The sequence below is a fragment of the Panthera uncia genome (genome assembly GCF_023721935.1).
Source record: "Panthera uncia isolate 11264 chromosome B3 unlocalized genomic scaffold, Puncia_PCG_1.0 HiC_scaffold_1, whole genome shotgun sequence".
Lineage (NCBI taxonomy): Eukaryota > Metazoa > Chordata > Mammalia > Carnivora > Felidae > Panthera > Panthera uncia.
The window spans coordinates 109,661,259-109,679,361 of NW_026057582.1; the positions used below are offsets into that span (position 1 = coordinate 109,661,259).

At 44.7% G+C, this 18,103-nt stretch overlaps 2 protein-coding genes across 2 annotated transcripts in view; both read right to left on the minus strand.

The window, feature by feature from the left end:
• LARP6 (La ribonucleoprotein 6, translational regulator) overlaps positions 1-3,309 on the minus strand; it is a 24,804-nt gene extending 21,495 nt beyond the window's left edge. Inside the window, exon 1 of the mRNA XM_049613822.1 lies at positions 3,222-3,309. Coding sequence (XP_049469779.1) covers positions 3,222-3,226 — 5 coding nt within the window. The 5' untranslated portion in view covers positions 3,227-3,309. The remainder of the gene's footprint in view (positions 1-3,221) is intronic.
• Positions 3,274-18,103, minus strand: part of THAP10 (THAP domain containing 10) — a 30,352-nt gene continuing 15,522 nt past the window's right edge. The window contains exon 4 of the mRNA XM_049613824.1: positions 3,274-3,359. The gene's annotated coding sequence lies outside the window, so the exon portion shown is untranslated. The remainder of the gene's footprint in view (positions 3,360-18,103) is intronic.

An 18,103-nucleotide genomic window follows, 5' to 3' on the forward strand; every position in this document is an offset into this window, starting at 1 on the left:
GCGCCCGGGAGGGGACGGGGGTCGCGGCGCCCCGCCCCGCGGCGCCGCCGCCGCCGCCGCTCCGGCCGCCAAGCAGCGCGCCAGAGCGGGCGGGGCCGCGACTGGGGAGGGCGACTTCCTCCGCTGTCCCCGCGCAGCGCACGTCCCGGAAAGATGCGCTGGACCCCGGCTCCTCCAGTGAGCGCCCGCCGCTCCCTCCTCCCACGCGTCGGGGCCCCGGAGAGGGGAGACGGGAGGGCGCAGCGCCTCTGACTTGTCAGCGTGGGGATGACTTCTGGGGGTGGCAGGCACGGACAGCACCTTAAGGGGCTTCTGTGCCTCCCGGTGTCTCCCCCACCGACCGACATCTCCACCATTAGTCCCCTTGCTACAACCACCCTGGACTGTGCGCCCTGTGAGGTCACACACTTGGTTCCTGCCGTGACCTATACCACTGGTTCTCAAAGTGTGGTCCCCAGACCTGCAGCCCCAGCCTCACCCGGGACCTTGTCAGAAACGCACCTGCTCGGGCCCAATCAGGTCTCCCGAATCAGGATCTACGATTCTGAACTTCGTGTTCTAACAAGCCTTCCAAGTACCGCCAAAGTTCACTGAAGTTTGAAAGCCACTGCCCTGTAGTGCTTCTTAGAATATACCCTGCATATAATAAGCACTCAAATACTGTTGAACAAATAAAGGGAGCTATTGAAATGCCAGTATGTTCGAAAAGCCTGTTCACATTCAGCTGTGAATGAGTTCCATAGCAACCCTGCAAATGTGACCCAGAAACTAGGGACAGAAGCATCGACATAAATAAACTCTGAATGTGTTTTCATGAAGCTCTTAATTTACCTTCTTAAACATAATTTATTATATTAATTTGCCAAACTAGGGCTCCGAAAGAACAGACCCCTGGACCAATACGTTTTGATAAGGGGAAGCAGATCAGAGAGGCTCAAGAAATGGGATCTCTTGGAAGGCACTCTCCTTGTAAAGGAACACCATGCACCGGGCCCTTGGTGTCTGGGCTGGGGCCAGGAGAGACCCCGGGGGGGGGGGGGGGCGCGGCAAGGACAGCCCGTCTCCGTAAGGTTTGACTAGAATCTGCGTCCCTTTCTTTGTCAGATCTCTCTTTTGATTGAAGGGGCCATAGAGTGAGTTAAGGGAAGGAAGAGAGAGGCCCTTGGTGTCCGTACCAGGATGGCTCAGAGCCTATGTCTGAGCTATGGGGAGGGAAGAGACAAGAAGTGGAGAGGATCTGTTCTAAGCTAGCGGCGCCTCCTGTCAAGACTGTAAAGCTTATAGAACCTCTGTATACCTGGTCCACTCTCATCAGGATCAGGAGAAGATTGGCAGCCCTCTCCACACCTCCTGTTCTGATAACCTTAGTTCCTGATTTTCACAAAGCAATACACATTATTTCATTTAAACCCTCCTGTGTGGTGAAGACAGCAAGGATTATTATCCTTACCCACAATAATGGCTCATATTTGTACCAGGTTCTGCAGTGTATGATGAACTCATTCATACCTATCTCAGAGCTCCCGATTGTCTGAGCCTAAGAGTCCCCTGGGGAATGTTCTGAAAACACGGACTCCTAGGCTCCTATACTTTTAACAACTGGCAGTTGGTGGGTGAATCTGGTCTGCAGAAGTGTTTTATTTGGTTGGGGTTGAGAAAAAAATAAATGGCATCGATACGCCCTTAGGTTCAAATATATCTGCCTGTGCTGTCTCTGATATTATTTATTTCTGACTCCTCAGAAAAGAATTCTGAATCCAGAAGGGATGTCAGACATCATCCAGCCTTGAACTTTTAGGGAATGGGTACCCCCAAGTGTACAAACCTTCTCTCCACTGAGAGAAGAACCATATACCACACACACACACACACACACACACACCCCTTGGAATATATCACGAATTGAATGCAAAACTTGCATAGGACTTTTAAAGCAACTTCACATAATTTTCTCATATGTAGTAGCTGGCTTAGCATGATGCCTGGGGGAGGGAAAGACAGACACCCCCATCCGCATTAGGGACAGTGCTTCATGGGAGGAGTCCAACTCAGTCACTATTCAGATGAGGATAATGAGTTCTAATGAAGCTCATGGGTATTTATTATATGCTTAAGCAAATGATTCAATGAGTAAATTTATTAATGAGAGAAGGACCTCTTCCACTCTATTACGGCGCCCGTTCTGTCCAGCAGAAAGCCCTGCATCTAGAAATGTTTGTTGATTTGATTTGACTTGTCCTAACCACACACCCATCATTTGTGCCACTGGTGAAGGAATTTTTTAAGGTGCCCTTCTCATTTCTAGCTCCTTCCTTTCACAGAGCTGTGGCCAGGAGATGAGGCCAGCCCCACCCAGGCCTGTGTTGAATATCACTGCGGGGAGTTTGCATCAGCATCGAGATGATTAACAAAGTCTCCTTCAGCAAAATCATGACCTCAGCCTGGAGTTGGTATCCTTCCCTTTCCCTGGAATCCTGAGGGCTCATTTTTATAATAAACTTAAAATGGGAAACAGTTTTTCCCCCCACAGCTTCTGAAGATGAAACAAAAGGAAATATATTAATGAGTCATCAGGATGGACTGAGATTAGGTTGAATCAAAAATACAACCTTAGGAGATCTTTCCAGTATACGAAAGATTGTTGTTTGAGAATCAATTGGAAATATTTTTTTAGCGCCCCTGGCACTAGAATTGCAAACCAAGGACTTAGAATAAGATATTAATTTGGAGAAATTAGGAGTGGGCTAAGTATTGATGGTAAAAGCTGGTAGTATGAGGGTGGGGGTTCAGCAGAGGGTCTGGTTTTAACTGTAGGGGAAGGAGGGTGGTTTATTTAGTCATTTACTCATTTGTTTAAGCGTGTAACAAACACCAGGCCCTATGCTCGCCTTAATTTTGTAAAATGACTAAGACGTGATCCGTGGATACCAGGAGAGGAGGGAGCCTGGAAAAGACGTCCTTCAATAATAGAATGTGTCTACGGCAATAAATGCCACAGCAGAAATCTGTACAAAGAGGCACAACCGGTGAAAACGTTACCGAGGATGTCTTGAAGCTTAGAGTAAAGCAGTGCCCACATAAGCAATAGAGTGTGGTGGAAAAAGCACTCACTCTGGCAGCAAATAGACCTGGATTCCGACACCAGCCCTGCCACATCTTAGCTACACAACCTCTCTGCTCTTCAGTGTTCATACCTGTAAAATGGTCCGAATGATCCTTACCTCATTGAGTCGGGTCTGTAGATCAAAGCAGATTGTGGAAGACGTCTAGCACAGCACCTGGTCCGGATTGGACCTCAGTATCTACTCGTATACACTGTGATGTGGTTCTAGGTACCTCCAGACCAGGAAAATCTTAGCCTGAATGGGGAACACAGCATTCAAGTTGTTGACATGTATCTATCTCCGTTGTCAGTTAAGTAATCGGTATTTTTCTGGCCAATACACCAAACTCTTATAAGCTGAGGTAGCCTTTCAGAGCCAACTTAATTCTGAATACCCTGACAAAACAGAGGACCTCTCTGGGCAGGAAAGTAGCATCTTCTACAGTCCATGTCTAGCTTCAATCAGAACTAAGATACCCATCCACAGGCATGAGGTGTTCGATGAGACTTGTCCATCAACATACATGGACCCTTGCTTAATAAACTCGATCCCCAGTTGTAGATGGATACAGAGCCACCCAATTAGAGATTACATTTCCCAGCATGCTTTGTGCATCGTTATAACCATGCAACCACATTCTGGCCAATAAGATATTTTGTCCTACTTCTGGGTTGTGTTTCTAAAAATGCAGATGTGCCTCTCTGGCCTTTTCCATCTACCTCTTAGCTGGAGCAGCCATGGAAGATCTGGGCATAAAGAGACTAGCTAACAAGTAACTAGCACATGTTAAAGGTAACAGAACCAACAACCAGACCTTGGACTTGTTCGGTGGACCATAATCTGGACCATCATTTGGAAAAAAGAAAAAGAAAAGAAAAGAAACACATACCCTGTTTAATCCTGTATTCTGAGATATTTTTGTTACAGTAGCTTAGTCTATATCCTCACTAATACCCGAGGATTTATTAAGATTGAATGAGATAACATATGAAATTACCTAGTTCAGGATGCAGGACATAGCAGCCACTCAATAAATTAGTGCTGAGTTTGAATTTGAAAAATTTGACAACTCAGTAATATTTATTGCATGACAAAAGTGTACAGATGATGTGGTGAGAATGATGTAGAATTCAAAAAGGAATAGAATATGGTCCCCCTTTCTAGGAGCTCATATTCTATTTTTTGTTTTTTGAGGAAGAGAGAGAGAGAATCCCAAGCAGGCTCCGTGTTGTCAGTGCAGAGCCCAACTGGGGGCTCGATCTCATGACCCTGGAATCATGATGTGAGCCTAAACCAAGAGCTAGATGCTCAACTGACAGCACCAACCAGGTGCCTCTAGGAGTTCATATTCTAACAGGAGAATTGGCTTCTTTCCTCTTTCTTCTCATCCTCTTGTGAGAGTCCCATCACCTGCATTGTTAGTGGAAGTCCAGCCGTTGCCACAAGTGGGGAGAACAGTGGGGGCTTCCAAAAGGCTGTCAGCTACCGTCTCCCCACTCCCCTAGGTTTGAGGTTCCCCCCACAAAAGCAACAACCTCTCAAGTTTGGGTCCCACCATTTAAAAATAACACCTGGCTGTTATGACATTGTTTTCTTTGCGGTATATTATCAAATTGGGTTGGCACCTACTTCAGAGAGAGTACTGAAGTTTTGCCTGCCACGTATGCCTTGTGGAGAATTAGCCTGTCAAGCTGAGGGTGCGTATGCAACATTAAGAATAGATGGATTTGATGTAGGGGGAGGGAAGAGAGAGGAAGGCTGGGAGAATGTTCAGAAACTTCATGGGTATAGGTCATGAGCAGAAAAGCCAAAGAACATACACGAAAGAACTCATTATCTTCTTGAGGAAAAGCCTGAAGAACTTATATTGAGCTGGACCATACGGAATAAGGCAACCAGCTGCGTTCTGTGGTCAGAAGGGTGAGCTCATCCCTGGTCCTCCAATTCTTAGGAAGACACATAGCAGCCAATGCATCTCCCTGATTATGGCGAGAACTCAGGTCAGAGATTCTGCACCTTAGAATCACCTGAGGAGCTTTAAAAAACTCTGATGCCCAGGCTGCACCCCCACTCAAGTAGGTTCTGGAGGTGAGACCCAGGCATCAGGATCTTTCAAAGCTCCCAAAGCAGCTCCAATATGCAGCAAAGGTTACGACCTCTGTGTTAGATCTTTCGAGCTCGAATTCTCCAGACCCCTCTCCCCACCAGATCTGGAGACTGGCCACTGGCTCACCCGATCTCCAGGAGCAAGTCACCAGCACAATTCAACCCCAGATTTTTCCCAGGGTTTATTGAGATATTGGGTGACTGACTCCAAGATGAATTTCTCAGTTGTAGCATTTCTCAGCAGGCGCAGGCTTCAGACCAGGTTGCTCCAACCATCGCATATGTTGTGCATAACACAAGAATGCTTGGCAGAGGGGGTGAAGGGGCTGACATTACTTTGCTTACCAAGTTGTAAGCCTTGGATTTGGTGCAACTAGAAAGGGAAAGAATGCCTAATTCTCAAAGGAGCTGAAGGGCTAGCAGTGTTCCTGGTTCGAGCCTGCCTGAGGCAGAGGCAAAGAGAGACTCAAGGACCCTCTGCATCATGATTGCCTGGAATCTTATTAAAACACAAGTTCCTGGGCCCTCACCCCAGATCTAATGAATCAGGTCTCTGGGGATGGGGCCCCAGAAATCTGTGTTTTAAACAATATCTAAAGTTGGGTGAATGCTGGTCTAGGGTAGGGGACGGTCTTTCAATAAAAATAGAGTACCTCTGGGGTACCTGGGTGGCTCAGTAGGCTGAGCGACCAACTCTTGATTTCAGTTCAGGTCATGATTCTAGGGTCGTGGGATCATGCCCTGTGCTGGGCTCCGAGCTGAGTGTAGAGTCTCCTTCAGATTCTCTCTCTCTCTCTCTCTCTCTCTCTCTGATCCTCTCCCCTGCTCACATGTGCTCTAAAATAAAAATAAATAAATAAATTGAGTCCCTCTTACATGCCAGGCCGATGCCACCTTTCAGGGATTTAAGAGGCAAATAAAACCTCACCTCTTACTCAAACATCCCGATCTAGTGGGAGACATGAACAGAAAGAGTGGGTCCCAGAAGGGGCCCAAGCTAGGGTTCACATGGGTCTGGCATATTCGGAGAACCAGAGAGCAGACCCAGAAATCTCTGCCGGAAGAACAGAAGCTCCTCCCAGGAGGAGTCATCCCAGGGAAGTGGGAGCCAGGCACCACAAGCCAGACCCACCGACAAAGCCTCCATTGTCAGAAAGGAGGAGCGGTTTGGGGGGCAGCTTAGTGCGTGACATGTCTTTGCGTGTGGGCCAAGGCCCCACTACCAGCTCCTGTTGATGCCTCGTGTTTATATATCTGAGTGTGGGTGGAAAGCTGGGGCTTGTGCATGAAAACTGAAAGAGCTGTTTCCTTACAACCCATGTAACTGGGCAAAAGGAATATGTCTTTGCGACCTCACTAGCTGAACATACACACGAAGCAGGAGCCATTCTCTGCCACTGCGTATGACAATATCTCACAACTCTGACAGTTCCTGAGCCCTTCCTTGGCTGCGGGAGGAGGCCTGTGGCACCTGTTGGACGCAGCTGTGCCCAGGGGAAAGGGCATTGTCTAGCAGAGAAGTGCTGAGACAATAGAAGAAGGATAACCAGGTGATGCCCAGCTACACTTGTCCTTTCAGACATGGGAGACACTGCAGGGAATGCCCACAGACACTTGGGGAGTGTTGGGGTGGGGGAGTAGCTAAGATCCTACTCATCTTTCAGATTTCAGCTAAAACATCACTTACTTGGGTGGACCTTCCTTTCTAGAGTCAGCAATTTAGTGCCTAATAAAGTCCATTAACTCAGATGTGGAGACAATGTAACTCTTTGCGGTAAAGGAAACTGAATATTAGTTTTAGTTCAGGCTCTTCCCATAACTGGGATTTGGATAAAGATTCCAGGCATCTGGTCACCAGGCAGCTGTTTCCTCATGAATCTGACTACTGAGATGTCTAGATCATCAGTCAGGGGCTTTTTTGGCTGTCTCAATGCCAACTTTGGGGCACGGAGATGTTTGCGAGGCTCACTATGATCCCGTATGCCTAGAGTCCATGCCACTGGCACACAATTATTTTCCTCCCTTTTAGTCTTGCTTCCATTCGAGAGGAATCATTGTCTGGTTCAAGGAGAAGCTGCTCTCGTCTCAAACCCTGTTCTGCTCAATGGTTGCTGACTTCTTTCCCAAAACTTTTTATTATTTTTACACAGAAAGGTTGAGAGAATAATAAATAAATATCCCTATAAACCCTACTGGGTTAAAAATTGTTAGGGGTGCCTGGGTGGCTCAGTCAGTTGAGCGTCCGACTCTTGACTTTGGCTCAGGTCATGATCCCAGGGTCATGGGATCAAGCTCAGTGCAGAGCCTGCTTAAGATTCTCTCTCTCTCTCTCTCTCTCTCTCTCTCTCTCCTCCTCCTTCTCCTCCTCCTCCTCCTCTCCTTTGCTCATGTGTGTGCACACCCACTCTAAAATAAAATAAAATAAAATAAAATAAAATAAAATAAAATAAAATAAAAATATTTTTAAAAATTGTTAAAGGAGCACCTGGGTGGCTCAGTTGGTTGAGCGTATGACTTCGGCTCAGGTCATGATCTCACAGTTCGAGGGTTTGAGCCCCACATGGGGCTCTGTGCTGACAGCTCAGAGCCTGGAGCCTGCTTCAGATTCTGTGTCTCCTTCTTTCTCTGCCCCTCCCCCGCTCATGCTCTGTCTCTCTCTGTCTCTCAAAAATAAATAAATGTAAAAAAAAATGTTTTTTGTTAAAATTTTGCCATCATTGTTGCCTCGCCAGTATGTACTCACTCCGGCCTATGTCTTCTAACAATAAAGGCATTTGCCTGCATAACTCTAGTACAATGGCCACATGTAACAAAATTATCAGTAGTTCCACAAAATCACCACTATCTAGTTCATATTTGCATTCCCCGTAAATGTTCCATTCCAATAATTTTTTATGCCTAAAAACAAAAGCCAAGACCAATGAAGAGTCACACATTACATTTTCCCTTTATGTTCTTCTAGTCTGCTTTTTTTAAATGCTTATTCATTTTTTGAGAGAGATAGAGAGAGACAGAGCATGAGCAGGGGAGGGACAGAGAAAGAGGGAGACACAGAATCTGAAGCAGGATCCAGGCTCCAAGCTGTCAGCCCAGGGCTCACCGTGGGGCCCAGACTCACGAACCACAAGATCCTGACCTGAGCCGAAGTCAGATACTCAACTGACTGAGCCACCCAGGCGCCCCTCTTTCTAGTCTATGTTAATCTAGAACGACACCTCCAACTTTTTATATGGTAGTTGTTGCTGCTTCACGGCACTGGCTTTTTGAAGGAAGGGATTGGCTTTTTGAAGTTAACCGAAAGGACTCAGGCTTTTGGAAACAAAACCCAGAGAATCAACTTCATACCTTCTGTGAGGCAAGAAGTGTAACTAACTCTTCCTGGTTTGCTTGGGGCTGAGGGTTTTTTCTGACCATGGGACTTTTAGTGCCCAAACGAAGAAAGGCCCACAGAAACAATGTTGAGTTGGTCACATGAGAGGCCAGGAGGCGCAAAATCTGGTATTTGCTTGCCTTGCTTGAATGGTTGCAAGGCAACAATTTTACAGGGTAAAACTCTAAAAAATAATAATAATAATAACCCAATATGATGCAGCCACACTTGATCAATAAATGCTTTCATAGTGTTCTGTGCTTACCTTTTCAGAACGCTTGTCATATTTTTGACTCTGTTTCACATCTAAATTTTCCAATAGACAGTAAACTCCATGAAGGCAGGGACACATATGTCTTCCTCATGACTCTAATCCCGCTATATCCCTGTAATCCCACTACATATATATTTACTTTTTAATTTTTTACTGTTTATTTATTTTTGAAAGACAGAGAGAGAGACACACACAGAGTGCGAGTGGGGGAGGGGCAGAGAGCGAGAGGGAGACACAGAATCCCAAGCAGGCTCCAGGCTCTGAGCTGTCGGCACAGAGCCCGTCGTGGGGCTTGAACCACAAACTGCGAGATCATGACCTGAGCTGAAGACAGACACTTGACCAACTGAGCCACCCGGGCACCTCCTTTTTTGTTTTTTGTTTTTTGTTTTTAATTTTTTAATGCTGGTACATATTAAGCACTTATTAAATATTTATTGAATGAAGGAATAATTGAATGGTGTCAAGGAATTTTAGAACTGAATGTACAAAACAAAATTCAACATGTATTTTCAGAATGCCCAGCTAAGAAATTTTTAAACAGTCAGAACGCAGTGCTGGTCGGTAATCTCCATCCCTTCATTACTGAGTGTTGTTATTAGCTTATGTTGCCTGCATGCTTGTCTTAACCAGCATCCTATGTCATTGTTCTGGCCTTATAGGTGAGACTCTGGAAGTTTCAATAATCTTCAGGATCAAATTCATACTTTGGCTTCTAAGTTCTCAGAGACTTGATGTGATGAGGGGAGAGAGTATCTGGGAATCTGGAAACATTTAACCCAGTACTAAGCAACACTGGCCCATGTACCAGGGTCCTAAGGAAATCAGTCACACTGTAAGAAATTCAGTTAAGTCAGGTGGAAATTAAAATAATAATTCTCCTCAGTCTTTATCCTGTTTTCTAAGTTTGAACCCCTCAGGGCCATTGCATGACTGGTCTCTGACAGGCCAAGAAGGAGGGGCTGGGGTTCAGAAGGCAGTTGAAATATATGTAATTCTGGACATAGCCTGAGGTTTAAGTCATGTCTGCCTTTGGGGAAGTCTGGACTGGGGATTTTGTGACGGACTTGAAGCAGCATTGGGTACCTGTTGGTAAAGAATTCAGTTGGAGGCTGATCAGGGCTGGAATCGTGAAGGCCCAGGGCCCGGGACTGGCAAGGTCCAGGCGGATAACTCATTTCGATGTAGGCTTTCTCATTACTTTCTCCCTCCCGACAGGAGGCTCTGGTTGGGACCCTGGCTAATTCATAAAGGGATGCCTTTTTGCAGACTCCTTAGTCCAGAAGCTCACCAGAGAAAAGAGGCGTCGGGGTCACCGTGAACGATCAAAGACTGATAGACAAGAGCGTTTAGAAAAGAAAAGAACTTCCTGACGGTGAAGGGATTTTGAACTTCGTGATGAAATTTCTTTTTCTGAGTTTCAACAGAGTATTTTTTATGTGTTCCTCATACTAGGGTGGGGACAGAGGTAGTGAAAAGACACCAAGCCCTCTAAGGAGATAAAGGGAATGACCATTTGTGAAACAACGGCTGTGCGCCACGGGCCTGACTCCGTTTAATCTTTGCAGCGGTCTCAATGAGGTAATGTTCAGAAACTGACGTTTAGCAAAATTAAGTGACTTGTGAAAGGTTACGTGCCTGCTATGTGGCAGAGCATGAAAATTACATGTGTGCTGACACCAGATCCACACTTTTCCTGCTCTACACCCTGCATTGTTCTAAGAGGTGCAATGGGGCTAAGGCCTGAACAGCCTCAGAAGTGGGGGCTTTATCAAGTCCAGGTGAAGAAGACGGCTGTAGCTGCCATGCTGTGTGCAGGCTTCTAAAAAGACTGAAAATCCCCAATTTTTTCTATCGCGCCTCCCAGCTGCCCTGAGATCCTGGCACGCGTTACTTTTTTTTTTTTTTTTTAAGTTTATTTATTCATTTAGAGATAGAAGGGGAGAGAGAATCCCAAGCAGGGTCTATGCTATCAGCGCAGAGCTCAGTGGGGGGCTCAAACTCGCGAACCATGAGATCATGACCTGAGCAGAAATCAAGAGTCTGACGCTTCACCAGCTAAGCCACCCAGGTGCCCGGGGATGCATTGCTTTGAGATGAATACTGGGGGTCATGCCTCCCAGGGCCACTCTAAATGAACTAGTTTCATTCAGAGGCGGTGGGGCGAGGTGCTCTGTACTCCTCTGTCACCTCTATTCTGATACATTCCAGATGTTCCAGCAGCTCCATTTCTCAGTATTAGCTGTGAACTTGAGAGCATTGTGTTATCCTTTCTCTTTGGCTTGATTGTCCTTGGCCCTTGGGGGAGGGGGGAGGGGTAACTAAGAGCCTGGAGGGTAGCCAGATTATTCCATTTTGCAATCTCCAGCCACAGCTGCTAAAGAAAACTTATATTGTGCTTTCGTTCAGTGGGGAAAACATGTTTTGTTTTGCGCTCTTGCGTAACCATGAAACATCTGGGGTAACTTAGCTTCAAACTTCCCTCCAGTGCCTCATTTAGGCTAAATGATACAGAAAAATGTTCACCTTGAAATGTAAGCTACAACACTGTAATAAGTCATTATGACGTGCATTTGGATCCATACCCAGGGAGTCACACAGGACTTATAACTCGGGACTCTCTAAAACTACCGCCTTTATCCTACGTTAAACAGTTTCTTATAAATGGTCAGGGCTCATAAACTAGCACTCAAAATGGGGAAGCACTTGGGAGGGCTTAGAAAGGATTCTCCAATGTTTTCAGCCGGTGGTTCTCAATCTTGAGTGGGCATGAGAGTCACCTATGAGACTCATTCAAACTCAAGTTGGTTCCACCCCCAAAGTTTCTGATTCAATAGGTCTAGGGCAGAGCTCAAGAATTTGCATTTCCATTAAGTTGCAGGTGATGCTGATGCTACTGGCCTGGGCACAATTTTTTTTTTTAATGTTTATTTATTTTTTAGAGAGAGAGACAGAGAGAGAGAGAGAGCAGGGGAAGGGCAGAGAAAGAGGGGGACACAGAATCCCGACGCGGGGTTCAAACTCACAGACCAGGAGATCATGACCTGAGCTGAAGTCGGAGGCTCAGCCAACTGAGCCACCCAGGTGCCCCTGGGGACCATATTTTCAGAATTTCAGCTTTAAACTTTAGTCAGCCTAAGTGAGAAATTAAATAGAATACATGGCATTGGCAAAAACTGTACACAGTGGCAGTGTCCAGTTTCGTGCTTTGTTTTACTTTTCTAAATGGGTAAGAGCTGGTCCTAAAATGAGCTGACCACACAGTGGGGGGGACATGTTGGCACAAACTTTCCAGAAAATGAATTGGCAGTAAAAAAATATATATTTAGGTGCATTGATCTAGTAGCCCACTTCTAGGTATCTCTAAGAAATGATTCGAAATATGCACAAAGGTACAGAAATGTTTATTGCAGCTTTATATTAAATAGTGGAGACTTGAAAATCACATAAATATCTAATAGTATATATATATATATATATATATATATATATACACACTAGTATTCATACAATGGAGTATTATGCAACCATCAAAGTGCTTGGAGAACATTCTTAATGATGAGAGGAAATGGTTATGATATACAACTAAACAGAAACCCCAAGGCACAAAGATGTATGTATAGTATATGAAGCATATTAATACATGTATATTGCTATAGCCAGCATACCATTTAAGGGAACACACTGAAATGTTAACAGGATGGCATTACATTTGTACTATGAATGTCAATCATTTCCTCCCAACCTGATCTTCTAAAATAATATAAATAGTATGTCCTACCCAAAGCCCCACCTTTTGAAATCCAAAAGGGGACTTTTTAGGCTCTCTTCCAGTGATAGGCAATTGGACCCTGCACAGACACCCGACCCAAGGTGAACCTATCAGGGACTCCCTCACAAAACTGGAGTATTAAACCCAGAGAGTGTTTGATAGCTGTAGAATGGAAATATGTAGATTTAGGGCTGTGGCCATCTTGGGGGGTATGCCAGTAGAGGAGGCTGGCCAGCACAGATCTATAGATCTATTGGTTATTACCGTCTACAATACAGGTTCGGTAGCTAAGTAGCACATGCAGGGGTACACACACACACACACACACACACACACACACACACACATTCTCCTTAAAAACACAGTAGGGGGGTGCCTGGGTGGCTCGGGGTTGAGTGTCTGACTTCGGCTCAGGTCATGATCTCACGGTCCGTGAGTTCGAGCCCCACGTTGGGCTCTGTGCTGACAGCTCAGAGCCTGGAGCCTGTTTCAGAGTCTGTGTCTCCCTCTCTCTCTGCCCCTCCCCTGTTCATGCTCTGTCTCTCTCTGTCTCAAAAATAAATAAATGTTAAAAAAAAAAAAAACAACAAAAAAAACCACAGTGGGGAAACGTTGTAGATATTCAACTGGAATACTTTTATCTCTATTATGACTCCAATAATGTCCCCCCCTTTTTTTGCCTTGAGCTAATTAGAGACGGTTTCTCTTCTTTGCAACGGCATCTTAAATTAACGGGTGACTTTTGTTTGTTTATTCGTTCATGTTTTTTTTTTTTTCTCTTAATCTCCCACACTGTGCTGTTGTGTTTCTTGATGGGAAAATATTATTAAAATGAAAGCACTGAGCTGCAGCTGAAAAATAATTATTTACTGGAAAGCTGCCTATTTGATTACTAGCCTCCACTGATAAACCTTCCTATTTTTGACACTCTGAACTTGAGAGGTCTTCTTTGGTTTCTTTCAGTTTGGTTCAAAATCCAGGGGACAGTTTATCTGAAGCTTGGAAATGTCCGTGCAAAATGTTTGTCCTCTACTGAGCTAAGCTCTGTCATTTCCCCCCAGCAACTCTGTGAGGAGTTCAACAGCAAAGACAGATGCCGAAAAGAGTCATGGTTTTCCCCATCGACTTGAAGATTGGAATGGGTGAGTCATCCTCAAATTGAGTTGGGAGGGATTGCTACAGAACAGCCCACATTTTGTCACAAAATTTTGCTGTAATATCATACTAGTTCAAGTGTGGTTTTTCAGTTTTAGAAATACGCGTGAATGCCATATTGGTTGGTTACCACTATTTTGTGACAGGTCAGATTCACGTGAAGTTGCATCAACCAACCCCAAAGGGTGATACAGTTCAGGACAGGACTATTTGGAATAAGCCTGTTAGGTCATTGTTATCCTTCTCAGGATCATCACCTCACCACCTCTTCCACTGAGAACCGAATTCTAACTAGCGCATGGCTGGAATTAGTTTTAAGAATTTTTAGATATGCTGTATGATATTTAAGGGAAGGACTGACTCTGCCATGTTTGATGAATGAATGAGAAATCACTCATATTGTGCTAGAGCTGAATGGAAGGGATGAATGCTTAGAAGTAGCATCCCAAGGGGTCCAGTTTGGGGGACCTAGACTGTGGATTAGAAGCCTGGGATGATGTTGGGGATAAAATCATGATACAATGTAGGGGTTCCCAAAGTGCGTGTTTTCTAAAAGGATGAGAAAACTGTCAAGAAGGAGAGAGTTATTGGCACTGTAATAACAGAGGAAGTTTGGGGCACCTGGGTGGTTCAGTCGATTGAGCGTCTGACTCTTGATATTGGCTCAAGTGGGGATATCACATGCATAAGATTGAGCCTCACATAGGGCTCTGTGCAGAGTATGGAGCCTGCTTGGGATTATCTCTCTCCCTCTTTCCTTGCCTCTCCCTGGCTTGTGCTCACACACACATTCTCTTTCTCAGAATAAATAAACTTAAAAAAGATAATAGTATAGGAAATTCAGGCAGAGAAGTTAAGTTCCATAGGCAGAATCTAAAAAAAGCTGTTAAGGGGGCACCTGGGTGGCTCAGTTGGTTAAGCGCCAGACTTTGGCTCAGGTCACGATCTCACAGTTCCTGAGTTTGAGCCCTGCATCAGGCTCTGTGCTGACAGCTCAGAGCCTGGAGGCTGACTCAGATTCTATGTCTCCCTCTGTCTCTGCCCCTCCCTCACTTGTGCCCTGTTTCTCTCTCTCTCTCTCTCTCTCTCTCTCAAAAATAAACATTAAAAAATTTTAATAAAGAGATAAAAATAAAATAAAATAAAATAAAATAAAAAAAGCTGTTGTGTTCATGCATGAGGAGAGTGGTCTGGATCTGAAACTGTGGAGTGGATCTCTGCCTACAGAGAAAGGACCTTATTTTCCAAGACATTCCAATACCTGTGAAAGACGCGACTTTTAATGATGCACTGCCAAGCAGAGAGCACCTAAGTCTAAACCTGCAGTTGACCCAATTTATTAACAGCCATACTCTGCTAATCCCTTATTTAGGTAAAATATCATGTATAATCAGAATGACTAATTAAACCTAGGATGACATACGATAGGATGAGGGGAGGGTCAAGATGAGGTGGGAACTAGAGAATACTGATTGCCATTTCTTTAAGAAGTCTTTGCCTATATCTATCTATCTATCTATCTATCTATCTATCTATCTACCTACCTACATTGGAGCATTTCCTACATACTATGCTACCCCAGAATGTGATGACTTAAAAAGCAACCATTAATTTATCTCATGATTCGGTGGGTTGGTTGAGAAGGTCTTCTGTCTGAACAGGTATGGCTGATAACCTTGGGCTTGCTCACGTTTCTCCACTCGGCTGGCATGTCAGCGGTGGCTGGATAAATCTAGAATGGCCTCACTCGTATGTTTGGTATTTAGAAGGCTCTAGGAAGGGTCTGGCTGCTTTTCCTCTCTTCCTCTAGTGGTCTGGCTTGGGCTCATTTACGTGGGAGTTCCAGGGTTCCAACCACAGCTAGAGGACAACCCCAGTGCTCTAGCACTTTCAAAGCCCCAGCATGAATCACTTTTGTTAATGTCCCATTGGCCAAAGTGAGTCATATGGCCAAGTCAGATTCAAGGAGTGGACAAAGAGATTGCACCTCTTGACAGGTATGGAAGAATTTATGGCCATTTAGAAAAATCCACCCCAACAAGATACTAGAGTTGGTAAAAATAAATAAATAAATAAATAAATAAATAAATAAATAAACCAGTAAGCCATTAGAACTGTAGAGAAGGGGCTAAAAGGTGACAGTGATTGACTATAGAAATTCTTCATTTCCTGGTAGTGTTAGCAAAATAGAACCTGAATGTCATTTAGTGCAGCCAAGGAATACTCTGTTTAGAGATTGCCCTGGGTTGTGTTATCTCAGGGCCCAACACACTTTTGAGGCTCTAAATAGAACTGTAAATACCATCTTGGAACAATCCTGGAAGTGTCCTAGATGTCTGGGATTCAACTGTTTTGAAACTAACCAGGCAGGGATAATGCCCTTGGAATATCTGAAACCCCCATCCCTCCTGGTCTAGGTAGGGGAAAGGACCTACCTTCTTTTTTCAAGGACAGGGATTAAGAACCAGAAGTGCACATTGTTGGTGGGTGAGGAGCAATGACAAGGTAGTCCTGGAGACGGGAAGAGGAAGGACGTGAATGGTAAACTTGCTCTCAGGGGGAAGCAATCAAAATTAATAATAATCTGGAGAATATGACCTGGAGGAAAGGTTAGGAAGCCTTTAAAGGGCAGGTGGAAGAAATGTGATAGTCTCTTGAAGCAGACTGAATGGTTTTTAAGAATGATGAGCTAAGGGAGGTTTCAATCTCAATCCTGCCACTAGCCAGTTAGTTACGTGACCGTGCACAAACCACCTACTTCAGTGTTTTCATTGACAAAACTACCATTGACACAATCACCATTTGACTGGGTGATTTTTTCCAAAGGTCTTTCCAGCTCTAACATCTTCACAGAAACTAGAAAAAGAAGCAAAAGATTGATTGGCATTTTTACGTGAAGGGAATGGGGCTGTGTTAGAAGGAATCCCCTTCAGAGAGCATTGGAGCAGGTGTTAGGAAGATTTGCAATCTCTAGAACTTTCACAGGGCTTGAACTCATGAACTATGAGTTCATGACCTGAGCTGAAATCAAGAGCCAGATGCTTAACTGACTGAGCCACCCAGGTGCCCCATAGAACTTTAAAACCATGATAGATCCCTATCATTCATTCGATGAACGTTAACTGAACATTAACCACATGCCAGACAAAGCAGTCAGCTAACGATAGCAGCTTGCTCCTGCTCCTGTGGAACTTACAGGATCATTTGGGTTTGATCAAATGATTCTAGAAAAAAATTAGGATTTGTAAGTACATCTAGCTTTATTATTCAGTCATTTCTGATGAAGAGTGGGATTGGATTTCTCAGAAATGGGGACACTGGATTGCTGAGACAATTGCAGGCAGGGATTACATCAGATGCCTTCTCTGATCCTTAGTTTCTTCATGTGCAAAATAAAAAGGGCATACTAGAGCATTCCTAAAGTCTCATTCAGCTCCAAAAATTTAATGTGGCCGCCCAGCAGTCCTTAAGTGCTTTAGCTCAGCAACCCCATCTAGTGTCACTGTGTGCACCTTAGTAGAAAACATCCATTAGTCATTCTAGCACTGAGGAAGGAAGGGCAGTGAAGAGACCAGACATAGCTGGAGACCGGCTTGAGACTCAAGATATCAGAGGAAGGGAGCGATGGTTATCATAATGAACACTGACATGATTTTTGCTATGTGTCAGCCAGTGTTCTCGGTGGCTACTACTCATGTAATTCTCATAACAAACCTGCGATAGAGGTGCTCCTAACACCCTTACTTTCCAGATAAGGAAACAGGGCACAAGAACATAACTTGCCTGGTAAGTGGCAGCACCAGAATTCAAGGCCAGGTAGTGAGTGAGCTCCAGAGGCCATTCTCTGCTCCACCATACTTTCCTGCCTCTAGCTAAGAGTCACAGAGTGCTTACCATGTGACAGGCACTGTTCTAAGAGCGCTGCATGGTGGACGTCCTCTAATCCTCTCGACAGAAATCAGATGTAGATAATAAAATCCCCGTTTTTCAGATGAGAAGACATAACCCCAGGGAGATGATGTAATTTTTCTAAACTCATATAGTTGATAAGTGGTGGGGCTTCAGTACCCAACCAGGGTGGAAACCAAAAGATGCATCCAGGCTGCTGCCACCTCCCTAGAATTTTTCTCCCATTTTCTCAAATGTCACGGCTTCATTTTTATTGGTACAAAAGGGGAGAGGCAAGCATCAAATGCCAGGCAGAGCTTGTGTGCCAATTATCTGAAGAGCCCATTCCTGAATATTCAGAAGGTTGTTAATTGCATTAATGGATAATGCAGGCTCGCATGCATTTTCTTGGTCCCTCCTACTTATCATTTTGC